General features: G+C 32.3%; 1 protein-coding gene and 2 long non-coding RNA genes across 3 annotated transcripts; 1 reads left to right on the top strand and 2 right to left on the bottom strand.

The window, feature by feature from the left end:
- Positions 1 to 3,719: 3,719 nt before the first annotated feature.
- LOC128672106 (myosin-9-like) lies at positions 3,720 to 8,420 on the top strand. Its single transcript, XM_053749013.1, has 6 exons — positions 3,720 to 3,856; positions 4,567 to 4,684; positions 5,877 to 6,012; positions 6,938 to 7,001; positions 7,546 to 7,700; positions 7,969 to 8,420. Exons 1-6 carry the CDS (start codon positions 3,773 to 3,775, stop codon positions 8,060 to 8,062), a joined length of 651 nt encoding a protein of 216 aa, XP_053604988.1. The 5' UTR covers positions 3,720 to 3,772; the 3' UTR covers positions 8,063 to 8,420.
- Positions 8,421 to 10,027: 1,607 nt separating this feature from the next.
- On the bottom strand, positions 10,028 to 10,840 carry LOC135309771 (uncharacterized). Its single transcript, XR_010369976.1, has 2 exons — positions 10,633 to 10,840; positions 10,028 to 10,264 (listed from the first exon to the last, which is right to left on the bottom strand). It is a non-coding gene; the product is annotated as an uncharacterized LOC135309771 (long non-coding RNA).
- A 3,425-nt stretch (positions 10,841 to 14,265) lies between these two features.
- Positions 14,266 to 15,392, bottom strand: LOC135309770 (uncharacterized). Its single transcript, XR_010369975.1, has 2 exons — positions 14,733 to 15,392; positions 14,266 to 14,404 (listed from the first exon to the last, which is right to left on the bottom strand). It is a non-coding gene; the product is annotated as an uncharacterized LOC135309770 (long non-coding RNA).
- Between the last annotated feature and the right edge of the window lie 6,861 nt (positions 15,393 to 22,253).

Below are 22,253 nucleotides of genomic sequence, written 5' to 3'. Positions count from 1 at the left end.
TTTATAACTAAGGTAATAAACCTTTTCATCTTGCATATGACTTTTGCATCTGCCGCACGCATATGATAAAAAGGGTTGTCTCGTAAAACCTTTATTATGCTACCGCCCATGTTGAGGTCGAATAAAAGAATAACAACTAGTCGGGCTGCAGGTGAGCGGTGGAAGAATCGTGCATAAATGAACGAAAAAAGAAAGGCCCGACTGTAAAAATGAACGAATGGAGAGAATGTTATCTACCACGAAATAACAACATTTCATTAATAATTAATTATATTTGATATTGGCAGATTGCGCCGCCATGTCGCGCTGCCTTGCTGCTTTTGTCGGTCACCTAGGACTAGATGGTGCGACTGTTTCAATCTTACTCGCTTAATATTCCGCTATAAGATTCACTTTACCTGTTGCCTCATTTTATTGCTCCTTCATATTCTTCCAGATTTAAATTTTTACTGCTATAAAATACTATTAAATATAAACCGCATTTCCTGGAAAATGATATCGGCATGCAATGATCTTTGTTTTATTTTCACCAATATCGAAATATTTTTTATTCTTTATTTACATTTGAATTTATAAAAAAAAATTCATCCTGTCACGGATCAATGATACCAAGCCGTTCATCAGTTTTAATAGGTATATTTAATTTAATCTAATGCCAACATGAGTACCTAACAGTTTACGAGAGATTTTCACGAAACGAAATTTGTATAAGTAATAAAATATCAGTCGAAATAAAGATTCTCCTTTAATGAAAGGTAATTTGCACAGCAAGCCCCTAGAACAAGGATCTATAATCCTCTTAACAAAAGGGCGAACGAAAATGATCGCATCACGTCCATACTCGAATATTGTTAATTTAGTTGGTAATTAATCAGTTCTTTCATCCCAAACACAACGGACAATTAAAATAAATTAGGATAACATGGATATTCGCTCTAAAACGAAGGATTAACGAGAAATGATTTGAACCTTTCCCTTGAACCCTTCCCAAGTCTGCAAAAAGGATTCTTAATTCTAAAAATGATGTGATACTCAACTTCTCTAAGTAGGTATTTCTGTGCCAATTTATTTTCTTTTTTCTTCGATTTATGTTCGCTATAAATCTGATATTCTTTCAGCTCTAATAAAATTATTATCTAACGGCAATTTATATGTAATGTATAGGTTTTTTACGCGAAAATATATTAGGACATTGAAATGATGGCCAATTTATATACGAATCCGGATTACTAAGCGAAGCGAAGCACCATAAAAGGCCGAGTATGTAATAATCCACCCACACTCTCTACTTTGCATGCCTTGATGCCATCCAAAATCGATTCATCATTGGCTACTAAATCCTCCCTTGTCTGAATCAGAACCACGCATCTCAATGGCTTCATCAGAAACTGCCATCATATCTGCCGATCTGTGAAAACCAGGCAGATATGAGTCGGAGTCCTAGTTGAGATATACCTAAGTCGGTAAAGCTGGGACTACTATCCCGCACTAAGTACCATCAACGTTAAGTTCGTAGGTTCCAATCTCGTACAATTTTTTCTATGAAACTGTCTTGGTCAAAGCTAGCAAATTACCAAAGTCGTCAGCGATATAGTAATCCTTTTCATTACATTAATATTACCCTTTGGAATGTGAATAATACGTTGCGTACCTACGCCCAATCTCATTTAGTCCTGTCATTAATATTAATAACATTATTAATAACAGCGAAAGGTGTAACTTTTCTACCAATTTCTGCTGACATCACATTTAATTTGTCATCCAAAATTGGTCTTAGGATTTTCGATGCTCCTATTCCAATGTCTCGGAATTATGTTTTCTGAGGCAACCACTGACAGACAAGTCAGCGTGCATTATTAATCATGAGCTGAGCAAAATATTCACTGTATTCCGTTTATTGGAATAAATATTAAGATTTCAAGACCAATAGGTAGCATTAATTGAAACTGCGGACATTCTGAACAAATCTACAGAATATTGAAATGTGTGAAAATAGTCTGACTGCTAGGACGACCGAGCGTGCGAGGTGAAGACGAAAATATATGACAACGGACCCTGGGCTCCGACGCTTAATGGCATAGGAAGAAACCAGGCAACTGATCAGATAGACAGAAATAAACGGCTAAACAATACCTAAATACAGGCACTTTTTCGTTAATTACAAAGTGATTAACCGTAAGTTGTAACATTACACGGTTGAAAAGATCCCAAAGTGTTGCGAATGGAAAACAAAATTATTATGATAAGTTAAGAGTTTGCCTTAAATTTAAGTTACCTTTTACCTTTTAAAAACTTTACACCGCCGCCGAGTTGTTTACAACTTTCGGTTTAAAAGGCTTTGAATATGCACACAATATTTCGAGTCTCATAATTAATATAAAAAATATCATTTTAAATATCAAGAGTGTGTTAGGTATACTGTTTTGATTTCATCAATACTTATTATCTCTTCCATGAAACCATTCAACAATTAAAATTTGAACGAAATGCTGATTTAAAGCTGTAATAAATTAATAGTAATTGCTATTATATATTACGCGGAATTTGTCCCCTAAATCATCTGATTAAATACCGATAGTATGAAGTGTGTATGTATGAGTATTTAGTAGGCTAATTCAGTGGGTACAAATAAAATGCTCATGGACATAAAGATATTTAAATATTCAAACGAGAATATTTCATGTCACTTTTTATTAGTTACGAGATTTGCTAATTATTGTTTCCATTAAAATATTTAAGGAATCATTTTTAACTCTGAAGTGACGTCAATAAAATAGCATAAATTGACTGGGTAAAATATAAAATGCATAAATTTAAATAACCAAACACGAAGTAACTAATTCCACTGTAATTAGTAGTTTTATTGCTTATGCGGTTTACTATATTTTTGTTTTGATTACAATATAATATTAAGAATGCTTATGGACTTCAAAATTGTCACACGAAATTGACGTCACAGGATGTCACTGTCATACTATCTTAGAAATTAGAAAAAAGTATCTAATTTGACTAGTTGACAAAAAGCAATTGGCTATTTGACTATGTAAAAAATAAAATGTAAAAGGTATGTAAATATAATCATACACGATAATTAATACTAGTTTAATTCATCAGTTAAATTAATTACACGATTTAAAAAAAAAGTGATTATAGTAGGCATATACGAGTAGTATGTATATTATGCATGCTTTTTCACTCCAAAATTGTGATGTCACAAGTTTTGACATAGTATCGTTGAGTTTTAGTGTCCCATAACACAAGTTTCGAACTTAATTTGGGGCTAACTCAATCTGTGTGATATGTCCCTGTATATTTATTTATTTAACTGTTATACAAAGTCCATCAAAACTTTTGTTTGTGACGTTTGAAAAAAATATGTCATTCAAAAAGAGTCGAAAAGCATCTACAATGACAGATGATAAAGGGTTAGAATTCATATTTCCATGAAATAAAAAAGCGTTTGTAATATTTGTGGCATCGGTGGTTTTTAATAAGAACTGTAATAATTGTGAATCGTATAAAATTGAAATAGGTACCATTGAAACGTTTTTACTCAAGCAACAACTACTGTACGTATAACTTTCGAATTTAGAACAACTTCTATCTGAAAATGGCCGTATAAAAATGAAGTTCTTCATCTTCTGTGTAAAAAAAAAAAAAACAAATTGAAAATTTTAAAATTTTAGCGTGTTTCGGCGCGTAAAAATACACGAGTAACATATTTGCTATTTTTTTATTGCAGAATATTATATATTTGTATTACAACTTCAAAATGTTTACTCCCGAAGAACAACAAATAGAAATATGTTTACTTAAATCTAATCTCGAAAGAATTGGAGATGATTTAGTTGTACAGGTAAGTACATACAATTCTCATTCGAACCAAATCTAGCTTAGACAGATAATAAAATAATACTCTTCTAATCTAATTGCCTATCTAGTTACCTATATTAATTATTTCAAAATCATAGCACAAATTAATTACCTAGTACATAATCATTAAATCGTTCTTATATATACAAAGTACATACGTAATACCAAATAATATTCAAAGCGTGAATATTATTTGGTATTACGTATACGAAATAAAACAGTATTAATATATGTTTCTATTGAAACGACTTTTATAAAAAATATAATATTCCATAAAGCTACTTAAAAATATTTACTATTTCATTTCTGGAAATCTAGTTTGATGACTGTTATCTTGTTGGTATATCTTGTTAAATATACATTGGAATATATAGATAGGAGGGCCTGTAATAGGTATGTAACATTCAAGCTTTGAATATCATTTTAAAATTCGTTTGTATAGGAAGTCAATATTATATCATGCGCCGTAGGCCCGATGAGATTCATATAAATAAGCAACTGTAGATAACAACAAAAAAACCGTATTTAAATTTGTACAGTAGTTTTCGCGCACAGTGTTTTAGAATAATTACTTATGTAAGGACATTGTTACTCTACTTCAATTTATTAAAATATAATTAAAATACAATATAAATAAAATACGGCGAGCAAAATTTATTAAAATACAATTTTTAATTTAATAATCATTTTTAGAATTCCGCTCTGCCAGCGTTGGACGCCGAAAATGAACAAAAGTACCGTGAGACGATGACAGCATTACGAATTGCACGCTCTCTGAATGCAGAAAAGGAACGCTTGAATCAAGAAAATGGTGAGGAAATTGAACAATCTATTCAAGCTTTATTCAAATTTTTATTTATGAGTTCAGAAATAATCAGTAGGTATCATAATGTTAACATTATACGGATTCGCCCACGTTTATTATCTGCGAATTGCCCGTAATTTATCTGCGAAAATAACTACACACTTTCATTCTCCATTATAGTCATTTCGGGGTAAAATTTTGGAAAAAAGTACATGCATACCAAATTTCATCAAAATCAGCGGTTTACCCGTGAAAGCGGCGGTGTAAACATATGTGTGATATATAAAGGTAAGCATGCCGTTGCATCCTGTGATTTATTTATTTATGTGTATTTAATTTATATTTGACGATAAAATTAATAATATAAATATAATCTTAAAAAGTTTCGTTATTTTTCTGGATGTTCTTATTGCTTATTACTTAACTAGAGTGTAAAAACTGCGCAATAAACTTTTATTGTCGTCAGAGAGCTTATTCCATTAATTGAGTGACAAAAGTCCATGTCTATACTAAAACTACTCTATACATGAGTCAGATTGGTATACAAACTTATGTGGCACGAGTAAGATTGGAACCTGGGACCTTTCGGTTCACAGGCCTTCTTAACCATTACTCTAAATATTAAAATCTTATAAAATATATTTATGTTTTAAATATTTTTATAAGATATTATTGAAGCGGTGGTAGAGTAATGGTTATGTTATGTTTATCAAGATCTTCTGGAGGAAGACTGCTCTTTCTTTTAGTAATCTAAGTCAAGACTGCCACCGTAAAGAGTACACCAAATTGCCTAGAAAATTGGAATCTGAAATTTATGTTGGGGTGACTGTCACGATAAAATACCCTGACAACGCGTGACGCTCCTTTCATTTCGTTAAATTTATACATTGTGCTCGGCACAATAGAGACAATTTACTATTTTGTCATCCCTCATCAGAAATAAAACATTTCATTTGATATGTCTGCTGTATTTTAGTAAATAGGTCAAAGAAATAAATAAAAACTAATTTGTACGAGAGTACGAGAGTTTGTGTAATGTGTTGAACTAGTATCAACTATAAAATATCTAATAAGAAATCCCCGAGCTTATTTTATAAACTGCACCATTTTATACATAGCGTCATTGGCCACAACGTCTTTCCAGACGTTTGCGTAAAAAGAAACGTTACAGCAGAACAGTAACTAATTGAAATTCCAGTGAGATTAACGGCCAAACGCACGCAGCTAAAGCGGCAATGCCACGACGCAACATTTTCTCTAGAGAAAGCTAGGCAGTACCGCGGAGAACTAGTGGATCATCTGAAAGGGGTCGAGCAAGAAGCGGAATTGCTAATGTGAGTTTCTGCTGAATTAATTTTCTTGTTTCGTCTCACCGTTATTGGCGGAATAGCGTCCAAATGATATTCTAATTGAAATAATTTTAATACTTCTTTTATTTTTGGAATGCAAATTATTTAAATGTATTTAAATAATTTTATGTCTCATGGCAGAGAGTCGTGGTTATTACGTGGAATGAAACACACACAACAACTTTCTTGGCATTATTAATGGAGTGGTTTGCCATTGCCTTCTCCATTTCACACACAAGTTAATAAGAATCAACCAGTGTGCAGGTCTCCTCACGATGTTTTCCTTCACCAGAAGCAAGTTGTGGACGATGAAAACTACTATACATGAGTCAGATTGGTAAACAAACTCATGTGGCACGAGTAGGATTCGAACCTGGGACCTTTCGATCCACAGGCGGGCGTCTTAACCATTACACAATTACCGCTTCATTCATAAATCATTTAAATATAATAAATTATAATAATGGAGAATTTAATACTGAAATTGTATCCCAGCATCTTCATAAAAATACTATCAATACCTATGTTGTATACAGTATTCAATCCAATTTACGTCGTAAATCTAATTTCCTATCAAATAAATCATCGTTTTAGTAAGTATTACATCCTGAATATTCTTCATTCCTTTGATTTATTTTCAAATAGACACCTCGAATTGAATTAAATGGGATTTCAATCGACTTCATTTTCATTAACTCCCGTTCAATCACTGTCAGCCTTTGTTCCCACAAAAAGAAGTCTCAATATTAGATTTTTATACCTTTTTAATTGTTCTTACGTTTTACAACGTAAATTGTGTTTCCTCTCACACTTTCCTCTTTTTTAAAACGCACAGTTTGTGTGTCTTTAGATATGTTATTATTATATTAGGTGATTTTGTAATGAAAATGCGTGCATGTCATTTTTGCAGCCGTAAATACGAAGATTCTCTTCGCGAAAAAGCCGACAGATTTCGGAGAACGCGCAATTATTACGTAAGTAAACGTCATTTATATATAAAAGTCTCAAACATAGCTGGTCTAATTTTGTCTCATTTAGTTTAATTAGAGAGACGGAATAAAGTAAGTCTCTCTCTCAGTTTTCCGCATGATATTTCTGTATCAACCTGAATGCGCAGTCTCAAAAGGCAGGCTTTCTTCAAATTTGGTTTAGCATAGAAAAAAAAACTTATAATCCAACATGACGTCGTCGTGTTCCACAATAGTGTAGTTGAAATTAGTACCTAAATTATGAGGTCAAAATTACCATAACTAAAGCAGAATTCTGAATAATATTTACTACTTTATTACTTTGCTATTCTATTCTAATAGAATATATAAATCACATAATTAACTATTATCAGGATCCAACTAAATTGAAGTTATGTTAAGATACCTATGCATAAATTCATATATATATATATATATATAACACCGTCATCAACCAATTTCTAGAAATTGGGTTGCATTGCAGGCGTCAAAATAAGAATTTATTATTTTTATTACTTACATGATAAATTCTAATAAATTAATTTATCAGAATGAAGAGGAAACTCAGAAAGAGATAAATACAGTAAACAACGTGGTGTTAGAGCTAGAAAATGAAAAGAAAAACTTGGAAAGCGCGGTTGAAGAATTAATACGTCAACTGAAAACCTTGCAGCCCTCTGTTCCGGCGAAACTTCTGGACATATTGTACGTACAAATTATTGTTAAATTTCTATTATTCTAAGCAATGAAAAATTTTACATTATTTTAAATATAAACACTTGATCATTTTTTTCTTAATTCGTTACTTATGCTGTTCCTTAATTGTTGAAATCACCCTACTTCGGTAATCTTGAATCAAACAACCAACAAAAAATAAATTAGGTGTAAGTAGATGAAAAGATTTCCTTGTTATAATACACTCTTTGATTATGTTTCCTTTAGCTTACATGAAACATCTATTTTTTCTTAACAGAGGCAAAACGGATTTAGAAGAAACAGTCAAGATTATTTCAGAAAAACACAAAGACTTGGACGCGCAAAGAAAATGTCTCGGCTCATATGTGTAAATAATTATTTTAATTGCCCTTCATATTTTTCCATTAAATTTTTGAGTTAATTACTTAAGATATAAGTTTATTTTTTTGTTAACTTTTAAGTTCAGTCATTAAATTGTGACGTTTTGAATTAAAACAATGTGTTAATTTTTATTTTAGCCATATAGTAAGTGGTTTGAGTTCATCTGCACTTATTTACAAATAAGCAAGGAATAACTTGTAAATTATAAGAAAGGCATACTACTCTATATATATATACTACTCCGCATTCGATTATAATCATAAATACTTACGAAATTAAGAGCAAAGCTAAAAAAAAACAATTTTATTCATATTCTTAGCAAATTAATGTGAAATTGTGCTCGAAATCTGTATTTTGTATACCGATACATATCTATAATTTTGCATTTTAACGTGACAATAAAATACCTGAGATCGTGGAAATTCTGATACAATATATGTGCCAGGAATAAATATCATGTTTCACAATTAAATGGGGATTCGTTGGAATACGGCGATTTCCATAAAAAGTAGGATTTTACGTTCGACGCTCGACGGTAATTTGTCCCTATTGTCTGAATAATATACTTATCTCAGGCCTATCTTCAATGAATGAAACGATTCTTTAATAAGATGTCTGATTTGTGTAAGTACCTTCGTTACCCCCGATTTTCTACTTTCATTGTTTTTTAGCTATTATATAGATGTAAATATATTGTCTTTTGTAAAATGTTCCTTTGAAAACATAAGTATAATAGTAATATTTGTTTGTGGTTTTGCTTGTTAACATGACTTTTTGCATCGAGGTGTTAATTTAAAAACAAACTTAGATTTTGTGTGCCTGAGTGACATGAGATCATTTTTTACATGGAAGGTTTAAACTTTTAGCATTCTCCGAGGGAGAATTAACGTCAAAAGCAAACAATATGAAAAATTACTTGGCAAAATGTCACGGTGATACCCGAACGTTCAGTAATGTTATTATAATAGATACCATCCATCAAAATATGAATCTTTTATAGGCGCTGTGACTTCGAGTCGTTCTTACTTGTTATGGCATCTTTTCTGAAGTTTCTCGTAATAGGTAATCTGGTCCTTTGTGCCATAAGCATCCGAGTATGTATAGGTTATCATTGTCGTATTCCTCATGGCTGAGGGTCGTGGTCATTACGTGGAATTAAACACACACAACAACTTTCTTGGCATTAGAAAATGGAGTGATTTGCCTTCTCTATTTCATACACAAGTTAATAATCAACCAGTGTGCAGGTTTCCTCACGATGTTTTCCTTCACCGGGAGCAAATGATGGTCGATAAAAACTACTATACATGAGTCAGATTGGTATACAAACTCATGTGGCACGAGTAGGATTCGAACCTTTCGATCCACTTAACAATTACACCACCACCGCTTCCGCATGATACTTTCGAGCTCCCAAATCCATACTGTGCATTTCGTCGTATGCAGCATTTCACCATGTTCTAACCGCGCTTGGCAAACTTGGTATATATATTCTCAAATTCGTAACTATTGATAACAGAAATGTAATTCATGTCGGCACTTCCTTCCTTGGCCGGCGGCCAGTCGTATGACGTCTAGGCTTGACATTCTAGCTCTCCTATCGTAAAATATGTCACGAGAACTGGATACAATGTCTTCGTCTTCCACCATTATTTCCACATACAATGCCTTTGCAGATATTTTATTCTGAGCATGCAATCTCGTTCATAAGTTACAGTACCTATTGTACAACTATTTTTAACACTATAATAAAATTGACTGGGGAATGCTGAGAAATAAAGAAAATGCAACTATGGACTAGTTCTATGGATCTGTGCACAAAAATTAACTACAGATTTATATTGGACATTCATGGAGGTCGCAAACAATGTTCTTTGAACTGTGATGTTTTATAAAAATTGGGTAAGTCATAGTTATAAAGGCTCGCTAGGTATACAAAATTCAAAATAAAGAAGTAAACTTAAACTTATTATTTATTTAAAATCTTTCATGTTATGTTTACATCCTACTTAGTAAGCTTTGGTAAAATGTCTAACCCAAATGAAGTAAATTTGATTTTCATTGAGAAATAGGAACGAGCTTAAATTTCAGATTTTAGGTGCATCATGATGGGGCTTCATCTTATGGGCCTTACTGCCTTGGAAGGCTCCTTGTATCACTCCAACCACGGCAGCGCCTCGGAAAAAGTTATCCTGAAAAAATTTTTCAATTAAATTCTTAAAAGTAAATTTATTGGGGTTCTAATAATTATTATGAAGCGCACTGACTAATTAGTCAGTCAAGTTATAATTAACTGCATAAGAAAATAATTTCATGCAATGGATATCATAAATTATTACTCCCAATATTTCATATATAATTATGTAGATCTGATACGACCATATTTGAGATTGATAAAAGCTAATTTATAAATTTAGCATTTGATGCCCTAACATTATTTATTTGTTGAAACAAACGAATATTATGAACTATATAATATTTCAACTATTTCACTTCTTTTTAAATTATCTTTATTAACACATTATTTAAAAAAAAAACACACACATTTTATTATACATACCAAGCCATTTTTAATCTTTTTACCCCACGGCTTAGGAGTGGTTGTTGATGTAGTTACACCGTTGAGTATCTGAGTGACATCGCAAGATACTGAACATATCTGCATGCACAGAGCTACAAAGGCGAATAGAAAGACTAATTTCATTTTGTCTAGATAAGTAGATTCTTCCCGCGACACTGAAAACAAATGACGAATCCGTCGACTTGAGTAGCTTTTATATGGACATACAGGAAAATAAAATACATCTTTTACTGCGACAACAGGCTTGAGGAAATTCACATGTTTTAATTGAGACTTGGTAATACCATGTTGTTTTGTCAATTACCACGTCTTTGTTTACGTTTTAATATATAGAATATTTAAAGCGCGTTTATTATAATTACCTACCAGTATTTCACTTCGATTACATGAATGATGGCATATACATGCCAATTTAATTCAACAATTTTTACAGTCAAATTACGTTCTCACATTTTATTCCGAAAAGATAGGATAAAAAAGGAAAGGATAGTAAATAATATATATACTTATACCTAATATATATACTTTTGCGTATTTACAATGCTACTATAATAGAACATTTGTAAATTACTTTAAAATTAAATTTAAAAAATTAAACATTATTTAATTTAAAACATGACGTGAAAAAGTTTTGTTAGGGTCTAATTTTGAACAAATGCTTTGACTTCAATATAGGTAATCTGTAATCTCATCAGAAAAAATGTCAAAGAAAATAAAGTAAAAAAAGTTTACTCAGGCCTAATTGAAATATACATAATAGACTATTTACCAAGTTCAAAGAATTTAAATATATATATGTATATTGTAACAGTGAACCATGGAATAAATGCATTTATATATACATATTTAAGTTATATTTAATTTTACCACAATGCAATTTCTAATATAATATGTTATTTATAACATATGTACATATAAGTTAAAATTAAAACATATGTTACTTACTTAAACAAATTAAAACTAAAATAGTATGTAACATATGTTTTAATTTTAACTTATATGTTACATATAAGTTAAAATTAAAACATATGTTACATACTATTTTAGTTTTAATTTTAACTTATATGTAACATATAAGTTAAAATTAAAACTAAAATAGTAAATACTAAATTAATTTAAATAAAAAATTGACAATAAATCGCCGTCGTCGTGCGGTAAAGTTCCCAGAAGGCTGGCGACATTTCCTCTTTGTATGGCCAAACTCAAACGTTGGCCAAAATAGTCACCAGCCCTTGGGTCCCCAGAGACATCGACCAGGCGTGCGGAAATTTCTTTGTTTGAAAGGGCTTTTGCATCCGCAACCCAAGGTCCCAAGGTCTCTACAGCAAAAGGCGTAAATACGAGTATGTATGGCTCTCACAGAGATGCATTTTTAAAAAAATATTTGCAATCCTTAAAGATAATTTTGAGAATTCATATTTTGTAATAAGCCCAGAGTAATGTGTAAAACATGAATACAACTAACCCTCATAACTTTGATATACATGTCAAAGTTATGAGGGTTAGTTGTCCTTGTCCATCAACGCCTATCATCTGGGATTCCCGTCTAGACCTCATAACGAAATAAATAAACATTAAGATAAGAGAACTTCACAAAATCTTATATTCAAATCTTGATACGTAAAGATGACCTTTAAAGGTCAATGGCAAGTTATATAAAAAAAGAACAACAATTTGAGTACGTACTACAAATGTCTTGAATTTTATTAATTTCTTAGAGATAAATTTTCTATAAAAATTTAGTTGACACTACTTACAGGCTATCAATCAAGGTTATAAAAGTTATAAACAATATAGTCAAAATCATCAAAGTCAAAAATTCGGGCTTTGCGGAAATTTACCAAACCTTAGATCAAGTTTCTAAGACGTCTTATTAATAATGAATACTAGGTTTAAATATATTCACAGCGCCTATTCTTAATCAAACTCGGTTAGAGATGTACCTATGTAGCTGTACGTAACTAATTACGTAATTACTTCGTGATAAATTATCTTCAAACCAATACATATGTCTGCTATGTAATGATAAATGTAAATTCTTCTCAGTTCTAATAATGCTTCTAGTAATGCTTTTTATTTACTTTAAATAGTTTTAAACTCGTATGTAAAATTGAACTTCTTCCCAAATATGAAAGCATTTATAAATTTGGACAAATTTGAAATCTCTTTGATGCAGACAGACAGAATTATTTAATATGATTTTCATTTCAATTTTAGTGTACTTGGAATGGTTTTTAGTTATTTGGGGATACGACAGTCACCATACTTTATTGGGAGTATTGGAAACATTTTGGCGTATTTCCGTGCCACTATCTGGATTCACCTCTGGAATTATAATAATAGTAATAATTAAATGTTGTCTTAGAATATGCGATAAAATAATAACACGAATTTTACTTCGATTCCTTTTAAGAATTGAAATTCACGAGTGCGAAGCCGCGGGCAAAAGCTATATATATAAAAGCGAAAACCTGAAAATTTTTCATCACGAAATCTCGAAAACTACTGTGCCCATGAAGATGAATTTTGGCAGGAAGGTAGACTGTGACTAGGAGACGTCCGCTAAAGGATATTTCGAAATTCCATACCTACGGGGCGTGTAATAGGGGTTGCTAGTTTGTATGAAACTTCGTCATTTTTGAAGTGAGGCACATGAAAATTTTTATTTTTATTTGTAGTTGGTAAAACATAATAATGCATTCATCCGATTTAGAAAACTTCGTCCCTATAGGGGTAAAATAGGGATTGCAAGTTTGTATGAAACAACATGAAGTGGTATAAACTGGTGATTAGTAAAATATAATAATGCAATAACTAGATTTGGAAAATTGCATCTCTAGAGGAATGACGACTTTATTCTTTTTGTAGAGGAGATCCATAAAATGTTTGGCACGTGTTACTGGAAGTGGTAGTGGGACTCGCAACGGGAAATGGGATGGGGCACGTTACAGGAAACGACATGGGACAATTTGCAGGAAACGGGACAGGACAAGTTTCGGAACGAGAAACGTAGCGGGAAACGGGGAATTGAACTAAAGATGGCAAAAAATACGAATTTAAATCGAATTACGAGTAGTAATAAATAAATTTTACCAGTCTTAGATTACGCGATAAAAGAATAACTGAAATTTTACTTCTATTCCTTTTAAGAACTAAAATCCTTGCGTGCGAAGCCGCGGGCAAATGCTAGTATATTTATATGGCATAGTAATAAGGGGTGGCGTGTAGTTCCGCCCTAGAATAGAACCATCTATATATTCTCGTGGATGTCGTACGAAGCGACTAAGGGATAATAGCCTAGGCAACAATAGCATTCCCAAGGACGTCAGGCAGGCGGGCGTTTGTAAAATCATAATCGAATCTTTTTTTACGCTGATACACCGGGCTTCGCAAAGTAACAGAAGTCATGCCTGAGGAAAAATAGACATTTCTAGTAAGGTTTCTATAATTTTCAATAAACTTTTCCAACATTTCAAAGTGATAAACGACGACTAACAAGAATTTCGGCGTACGTTTCGGGTACTTTAATTTTTTTCGATGCCACTTCTCCATTGATATTTCATCACAATCTATCACTTGGTATTTACACGAACCAGAAATAAAACAACTAACTATTATTACGTAATTAAAAATATTTTATTAACAAATTAGAGCATTAATTTTTCTTCTTCTTCTTTTTCTTCTTCGGTTGGAAGTGGCTGACAATGTCATGAGCGGTACTTGCTATGCTAATGCGGTTTAGAGCTTTTCCCTGTAAAAAAACAGTTTAGATTAATTTTACCTAACAAACATTAGAACTTGACATTTTGATAAGAAAGAAATAACAATTATTAATTATTGAACCACAAGGAAAATTATCGAACGATTAATCTATAATTTTCTAGATTGCTTTATATAAATACACGGACTATAAATAAAAATCTTTATTTATATATTGGAGCTTCTGTAAGTATAATATATTTACACTTATTTTTTTATTATTATATTAAAAATTTAATTTTTATGACCTTTGATTTTAAAGGTTAGCAAAAATAAATCCCAGCTCGTGTCTTAAAGGAAATCCATCCATGAAGACTTACAATAATCTCGCCACCTTTCCTGATCGCCTTCACGGGTATTTTCCCCGGAGCTGCTTCCCCGGAACCCAGGAAAACTGACAACAACACCACTACAATGGTGAATAGAACTGGTAGCTTCATATCTGCTGTTTATAATTTTATTAAATTCTTCTTTTTGTTTTTATTTTCTTGTTTTGTTTTATTAGGAATGTTTTGTCTAGCTTTGATTTGTAATTTTGAGATGGGAATGACACTTGATTTGAAATCACTGCAGCTTTATATATTACTAAGTGGGGCACTCCCTAATCCATTTTTATTTATCTCTATAGCGTACTTTTCATGAGTGTCTGGTTCATTGGGAGTATTGTATTATACTTGCGGTAAAGTACCTGACCCTGATAGTATATCTCAATATATCTTAGTATATCTTAATAGGGTCAATAGGCCAACATGTATGTACTTAACAATTTAGAATTCGAGTGATATAGTAAGTATATCTGTACTCATAATTAATATAAAAAAACACTTCTCTTGTAGGTAATAATACCGTTTACTACTATTTAGTATTCTTACATTATTATGACATTATACCTATTATTCTTATGATTAGGTGTAATATGTAATATATAACTAAGTACCTACTAACCAAAAAATTATATTCTAATGATATGAAGCATTAATGTTTCTTCTTCTTTGGCCGGAACTGGCTGATAATGTCATATGCGGTACTTGCTATGTTGATACGATTTAGAGTTTTCCCCTGCAAACAAGGTGGTACAAATAAATAAAATTTATAATGCGTTATCTGGTTAACTATATAATCGTACACGCATTTATACATCGAAAGTGTGTCTGTTTCACTCTTAGTAACGTCAGAAACTTTCTTTTTATTCAGTAAAAAAGAGAATCCAAAACAAACTGTTCTCTTCAAAAAGCATAATTTCTATGAAACACAAATGTCAGTGATATCGTAATTTAGGCAGAGTTGCACCGTTAAATTTGTCGTTGATTTTAAATAATTTGAATTTTTCTGCGGACGTTAAATGGCACCTACCCTTAGAGTTAAATGCATTCCTAATATAAAATAATAAAATGATATCTATAACAATTTAACCATAAATTTAAAATTTCTGACACTTTTTTTTTCCAAATAAAATTTATGGTAGGTTAGGTACTTACAATAATCTCGCCACCTTTCTTAATCGCCTTCACGGGTATTTTCCCCGGAGCTGCTTCCCCGGAACCCAGGAAAACTGACAACAACACTACTACAATGGTTAATAAAGCTGGTAGCTTCATATTTAATATTTTTTTATCCGTATTTAGTTGAGATTGTTGAAAATTGAATGACGTTTGATTTGAAACTGCAGTTTTATACTTGCTAGGAGTCACACTGGGGCTCTCCCTTACCCGTCTTTATTTATCTTTGTAGTTTCTCTCTGGGTACTGCAAATATTTTATTACATTCTACTCACGGTAAAGTACCTGACCCTAAGCAAAAACTTGTTTGAATAGTTACACATAATAAATGCATGCATTTTGTACAATTTAGCGGGAGAGTACGCTTGTCTTGCGGAAAGGTGATTTAGAAAAATTTTGATTATATAATTCCGAGTGAAAGTGAATCAAGCAAAGTATCAAACTGTTGACTAAATTTAAACGTGAATGTATGCTATTTTTATTTTTCTATTATTCATAGGATTTCGCGTTACAATAATTCAACGCTAACGACCAAGAACTCAAAAGGTCAATTCAGACATTTATTCGAGTCGCGTATAATTACAGTGGTATACAAAGTTGTATTTAAACAGGTGTATGGTAAACTGTCATGTTTTATACAGGTAGGTATATATGTATACTACCATAAAATCCTTTTATTAAAACGGCATTTAGTTTAAGTGTCTATTCCTGTATTGATAGTAAGCGTTGCCTTCGCGAATTACTTTGAGGCTTTCACTCCGGAATTTAATTAAAATTTCTACGCATTTTAGCCTCACTCAGTATAAAAACATCGATGCACTATTAATCTCTACTTAATTAAAGACATGATACTTGATGTCTTTAATTAAGTAGAGATTAATAGTGCATCATAATTGGGCAGTAATATATACTTGTTTCAGTCCAGATTATTATATTTGACATCTTGTCTCAAACCTCAAGACATAATTTAGACGAAATATGAAAAAATAATTTGTGTTTTAGTTAGTTTAGTAACATTAACTTATTGCACGTAACCCTGATTGTATTATAGTACTATCGCTAGCTAACCCTTCAAAGCCTGTGTCTTCACAATAGTAAAATAGTGCAGTAAGTACCTAGGTGACATAACCATCAAAAGCACAAGAAAGGCCCTTATTTTGACATCACTGTTAGGGTGAGCTATACTAGGCCCAGCTTGTAAATAGTGTTATTACAACCATCATTATTACTGCATAAATCTTCATATAAAATGTATATACATAGTATACATTCAATAGCCTCAGGCAGGAATAACTTCATACATCGTATCATAAATTTGATTTATATGAAAGAATTGATCAACTTATTTTATTTTATTTTATTTTATTTTCGGTGTTCAACTTATCCCAATTGGGATTTTCAATTCACGTATAAGAAAACAATTGAATGCACATAAAATATTACTATTGAATACATCTATATATTTTTTTTGGAACGCCATAAACTGGTGTTTTCCTCTGCAAAACGCCATTATTGTATTGCGTCAGTCATGATTTATGTGGCGTATCACGAAGCTTTGTTTGATCGATAATATTTTGATTAATTGATTCAGGCCATAAAAACTATCTGTGTAACATTGAGGATAAATAAATAATTTTTGATAAATATATTTCGATAATAAAATATTTATGCCCGAGTGCCTTGATGTCTCATCAAGGGCACACACACTTGGTACTCAGGGTAAGATATAATATGCGGTAAGGTATATCCCCTTTGCTATGAATAACAAAGTGGGAAAAGTAGTAGGTATTATTGTCATTGCTTGATTAGCGAAGACACGCAAATAGAGATTTTAAATTCTAGGTAAACTGCTCCTTATTCAAATCTTGTAATTAAAATACACTTCGCGCATAATTGAATTTGCCTAGTACTCGTACTTACAGTGAAAATATTGCTTCTTTATATTGACTTTTCAAACGAATATTGAAAAGAGTCCAACAAAATAATACACTTTTATAGGCATACTCGTATCCTCGTATCATACCCAAGAATTCGACCAGCATACGGATCAAGATAAAAATGGTCATTTTTAATATTGAAAGCAGTAAATTTGGTACAAGGTCGGGTCTAACTGGTCGCGTAATATTGAATACCTATTTCTCAAGATACTATGTGATTTTTTTACGTTGTACGTCTGAACGTGCATCGTTATAAAATTTTAAATTTAGCCTTTTAGCCTTATCACGGACGTAAAATTCAAAAACCCAACCCGTAAAAAACGTTTTTCGAGGGACAATTTTAAAATTAAATCACGAGTTTTCATTTTCCTATTTTAAATTACTTGACTGAGGAACAGGGAAACGACTCTTGTTAACTGGATAAACCCGATGTCTCATTAATGTGGTTATAAATTTTCATATAAATAAAGGTAACATTTATTCCTGTGCATTCTGACTTTACTTCATCGTTAGCCAAGACTCCTGTAGGTACCTCAACATGAAGCTGACAGGTCTGTTCTGCATGGTGCTGGTGGCGCTCGCGCTGATGCTGGGCGGAGGACACGCCGCGCCCAAGGTCAACGTCAACGCTCTCAAGAAGGGAGCTAAAGCCATTGTGAGTTTATTTTATTTTATTGGAAGATCTTACTGCTCTTTTCCACTTTTATACATATGGTATATGCATACTCGCCGTGGTGTAAACGCGGTTGTTAGTATTTTATGGATGTCCGCGGGGACATTATGGAAGGACCATTCTTTTATCCATATAAAGAATGTGACTCGGCGAAATGCGCCGTTACTGCTCGATTGCTTATATTTTTGATACGTTTATTTTTAGTAGGCATCCTTTGTATTGACAAAGGCCTTTTTAGTTCAAATGCTTTTGTTTCGAACAATATAATTATTCTTGTAATATATATTAACTTTGAATTTTCTGGTTCCAGGGTAAAGGCCTCTCCTTTGTGGGTGCCGCCGGGACTGCGCACGAGTTGTGGCAACAACACCAACAGGGATGATAGAATCATCCCTCTCAACTCTTAGATATATGTTAATTACAAGTTTGTTATTGCAAGTTCTTAAGTTCCACTACCTATTTATATTAAAATAAATTTTTATTCATTGGAAATAACTATTTCTTATTTTATTTCACAGCAAAATATCTCATCATTCTCTTATATACCCGCCATTTTTATTGTATCCTATAGTCATAAATCAAAATAATGTTTTTTTTAATAGGCAATACACCTTACAAATTATTTGAAATAATGAGTTCCTTTATTTAAAAATAAATTTTCTACCGCGTCCAAAGCACAGCGCGTATGAGCGGTAGAATTAATTTTCATTTGAAGAAGAAATGCTGCAACAAGTTTTAATGCAGCGCACATTATCTACGAGTATTTGCTTTGTGAAACATATACTAGAGAATTATACTTACATAAAGATAATAATATAACAACACACGTCAGTGAAGTTTCCACAATTAAAGTAAATTGTTATGATTTAAGTGAAAAAGTGATTAGGAGAGTTGAATGTCCTGTGATGTTTGGCAACATCTCTTCTATTTAGTATCTTAAAATCTAATAAAGGTCTCTTGCTTCTCTTATTTTTATGATTAAATTTTGATTTAGTTAGTTTTGTTAAAACTAACTAAAATCAAAATTCAATATCAAATTTCATTAAAATTTTACGACTGGAACAAATAACTCATATACCTATGCTTTAATAATTGACCGAGCGAGCGAAACCCGATGTCTCCGTTTCAGTTTGGCCAAAAGTGCTTTCGTGTGGCTGTGTGTTCTCCTCTAGAGGTCGCATTTCTCAACCGATTCCCGTGAAATTTTGGGAGCAAGTTCGAAAAACATTGTGAAAGTCGATTGTCGAGCTATTTTTTGGAAATTTTTGAAAATGGCGGAGTTGGCACAAATGGCCTAAGCGCCTTTGGAATTTATGGCTCTTACGACTATTTTGTGTTTGTAGTGTCAACGAAATAACAAAGGAATTTCATTTTCTATTATGACATACACATAGACATAATATAGATGGATATTTTCACCATGGTTGTCAAAAAATGAATAGTCCAGGTTCGTTTACAAAGAGATAATGACTGATTGTCTTTAGCGTAGATTTGAGCGTAGACGTGATTGTCTAGAGTTCGGCTCCCGCTGGAAGACGATCTCTTTTTAGTTCACTATAGGTTTTTAGTTCACTATAGGTATTTAGTTTTATTTTTACGAACGTTATTTCGAAGTTTATTTTACAATTTTTTTCTTACATTCTACTTGGGGCAAAAATACATTTTTTAATATGTATTTTAAAATGTTCATTTTTTAGTATGTATGTTTGTAACGCGATAACTTTTGAACCGTTGGTCCGATTTTGATAAAATTTAAAAGGTATATAGGATCTGTCAATAGAATTTTTATGTTCGTGGGGCACCAAAATCGGTTAAATGGTTTCTGAAATATTCACAATTTTGTAAAAAAAAATTGTATTCGCAAGATGTACGTTCGCGGCGAACAACAAGTATTAGTGGAATAGCAAAAACTATAGTAAATAGTACTTATGTTGTAAATACTTTTATTCTATTAGTATACAGCAAAAACTGATCATCAGATCAGCTGATCTGGTAAATATTTAGTATGGAAAGAAGAATGAAAGTTTTTTTTAATTTTTCATATAACTACAGAACGGACACCAGGAACCTCCGGAACAACCCAGAGCTTCTCTCAAGTGGGAATTACTGGTAACTCTAAATATCCATCTATTCTTCCATTCAGGTTATATAATATTAACCCATGTAAATACGTTGGGGAGGGGGCCAAATGACCCTATACGAAGGCACAGTTTGCTGGAGGGCTTCCAACATTTTCATGTCCATTTGTCACAGGGTGAATCTGCAAGTTGTCAAGTGACTCACTTTGTTCGGTTACCGAGTTTGCCCAAGTTCCCTTGAGAACTTGCTAACTGTTCTTATCGAAGAAACGACTTTATTTTACTTTTTTCTTGTGGCCTGTTTTAAAAAATTCAGATTTTAACTTTCACAGAAAACGCTGTTTTATTTATTAACCTAATAAAAAAGAGTTAATTTTGTGATTGTGTCGATAGTAAACGATGTGAACACGGACTAGGTAACAATCGTTTTGTCATAATTCCTCATCGGTGTTTGTCGTATAGACTCATTTTACCATAACGGAATAGAAAGTACTTAGTTTGTTGTTAGTGAGGCCAGGACCAAACAGCAAATTTTATTGTAAATAGATATTTATCTAGGCGTTACAAGATCAGAATAAAAATACCGACAGAATAAAAAGAACAACATTATCTGTACAATTAAATTTAATTTAATTTAGGAATTCAGATACTTAAGGAAAAAATCTATTTCATTATTGACTTTCAATAAATACAAAATTGTATTGTTTTTTCTTAATGTTCGAATAAGGTGGAAAATTAAATCAGCCCTGGCGATGTTGTTGCCACAACTCGTGCGCAGTCCCGGCGGCTCCTACGAACGAGAGTCCTTTGCCCTGTAACAAGGAATATAAATGAAGGACTCTTCAATTTCGAATTGTTTATTGCATTTGTGGATGAAAGTAATAAAATAAATTAAAATAAAAATATTACTCACAATAGCCTTAGCTCCCTTCTTGATAGCGTTGACGTTGACCTTGGGTGCGGCGTGTCCTCCGCCCAGCATCAGCGCGAGCGCCACCAGCACCATGCAGAACAGACCTGTCAGCTTCATGTTGAGGTACAAATTTTTTTACTAACGAAGAAGTAAAGACAGAATGATCAGGAATAAATTTTTCCTTTATTTATATTAAATTTTGTAACCACATTTATGAGACTGGGTATATCCAGTTAACAATCCTTAGCTTCACGCATACAGAATTCCTAGACAATAACGTTCCATAAATCACGGTTCAGTTTGGGTTTCTCCCACTCGAAACAGTGACAATCTAGTAGTTCCCTATTCTAAAATTTTCACGAAATAATTGTCTAATTAAAGAAAAAACAACCCAACCCAACAATATCAAAAATTCAGTCTTAAATATACTATTTTTATGAACATTTGTGTAGATAATGTTTAATAGAACTAGCAACTAACAAAGAATTACCTACTTATATTCAAATTAAACCAACATAGTTATTGTGGAGGCTACATTACATACACTTATATACTTACTTGCTACACTATAATCAAGTTCACAGACCTTTGCGTATCAGATAACTACTACGTCATATGACGTCCAAGATCGGCTGTATCTTGGAGGTGTGGCCAACGGGTTTCCTCAGCGGTGCCGTGACCCTGGGACGTGCTGTATCAAGAATGCACTTGCTTACAACTATGTCCATAGCTTTTAGTCAA

Source organism: Plodia interpunctella, chromosome 8 (genome assembly GCF_027563975.2).
Source record: "Plodia interpunctella isolate USDA-ARS_2022_Savannah chromosome 8, ilPloInte3.2, whole genome shotgun sequence".
NCBI classification, from domain to species: domain Eukaryota; kingdom Metazoa; phylum Arthropoda; class Insecta; order Lepidoptera; family Pyralidae; genus Plodia; species Plodia interpunctella.
Note: the sequence above shows the minus strand (reverse complement) of the source record. Positions and strands in the feature narration are given on the sequence as shown.

Coding starts and splice junctions, on each gene's coding strand:
- LOC128672106 (XM_053749013.1), top strand. CDS start 3,773: ATGTTTACTCCCGAAGAACAACAAATAGAAATATGTTTACTTAAATCT. Junction 4,685..5,876: donor ACGCTTGAATCAAGAAAATG/GTGAGGAAATTG, acceptor TTGAAATTCCAG/TGAGATTAACGGCCAAACGC. Junction 7,701..7,968: donor GCGAAACTTCTGGACATATT/GTACGTACAAAT, acceptor TTTTCTTAACAG/AGGCAAAACGGATTTAGAAG.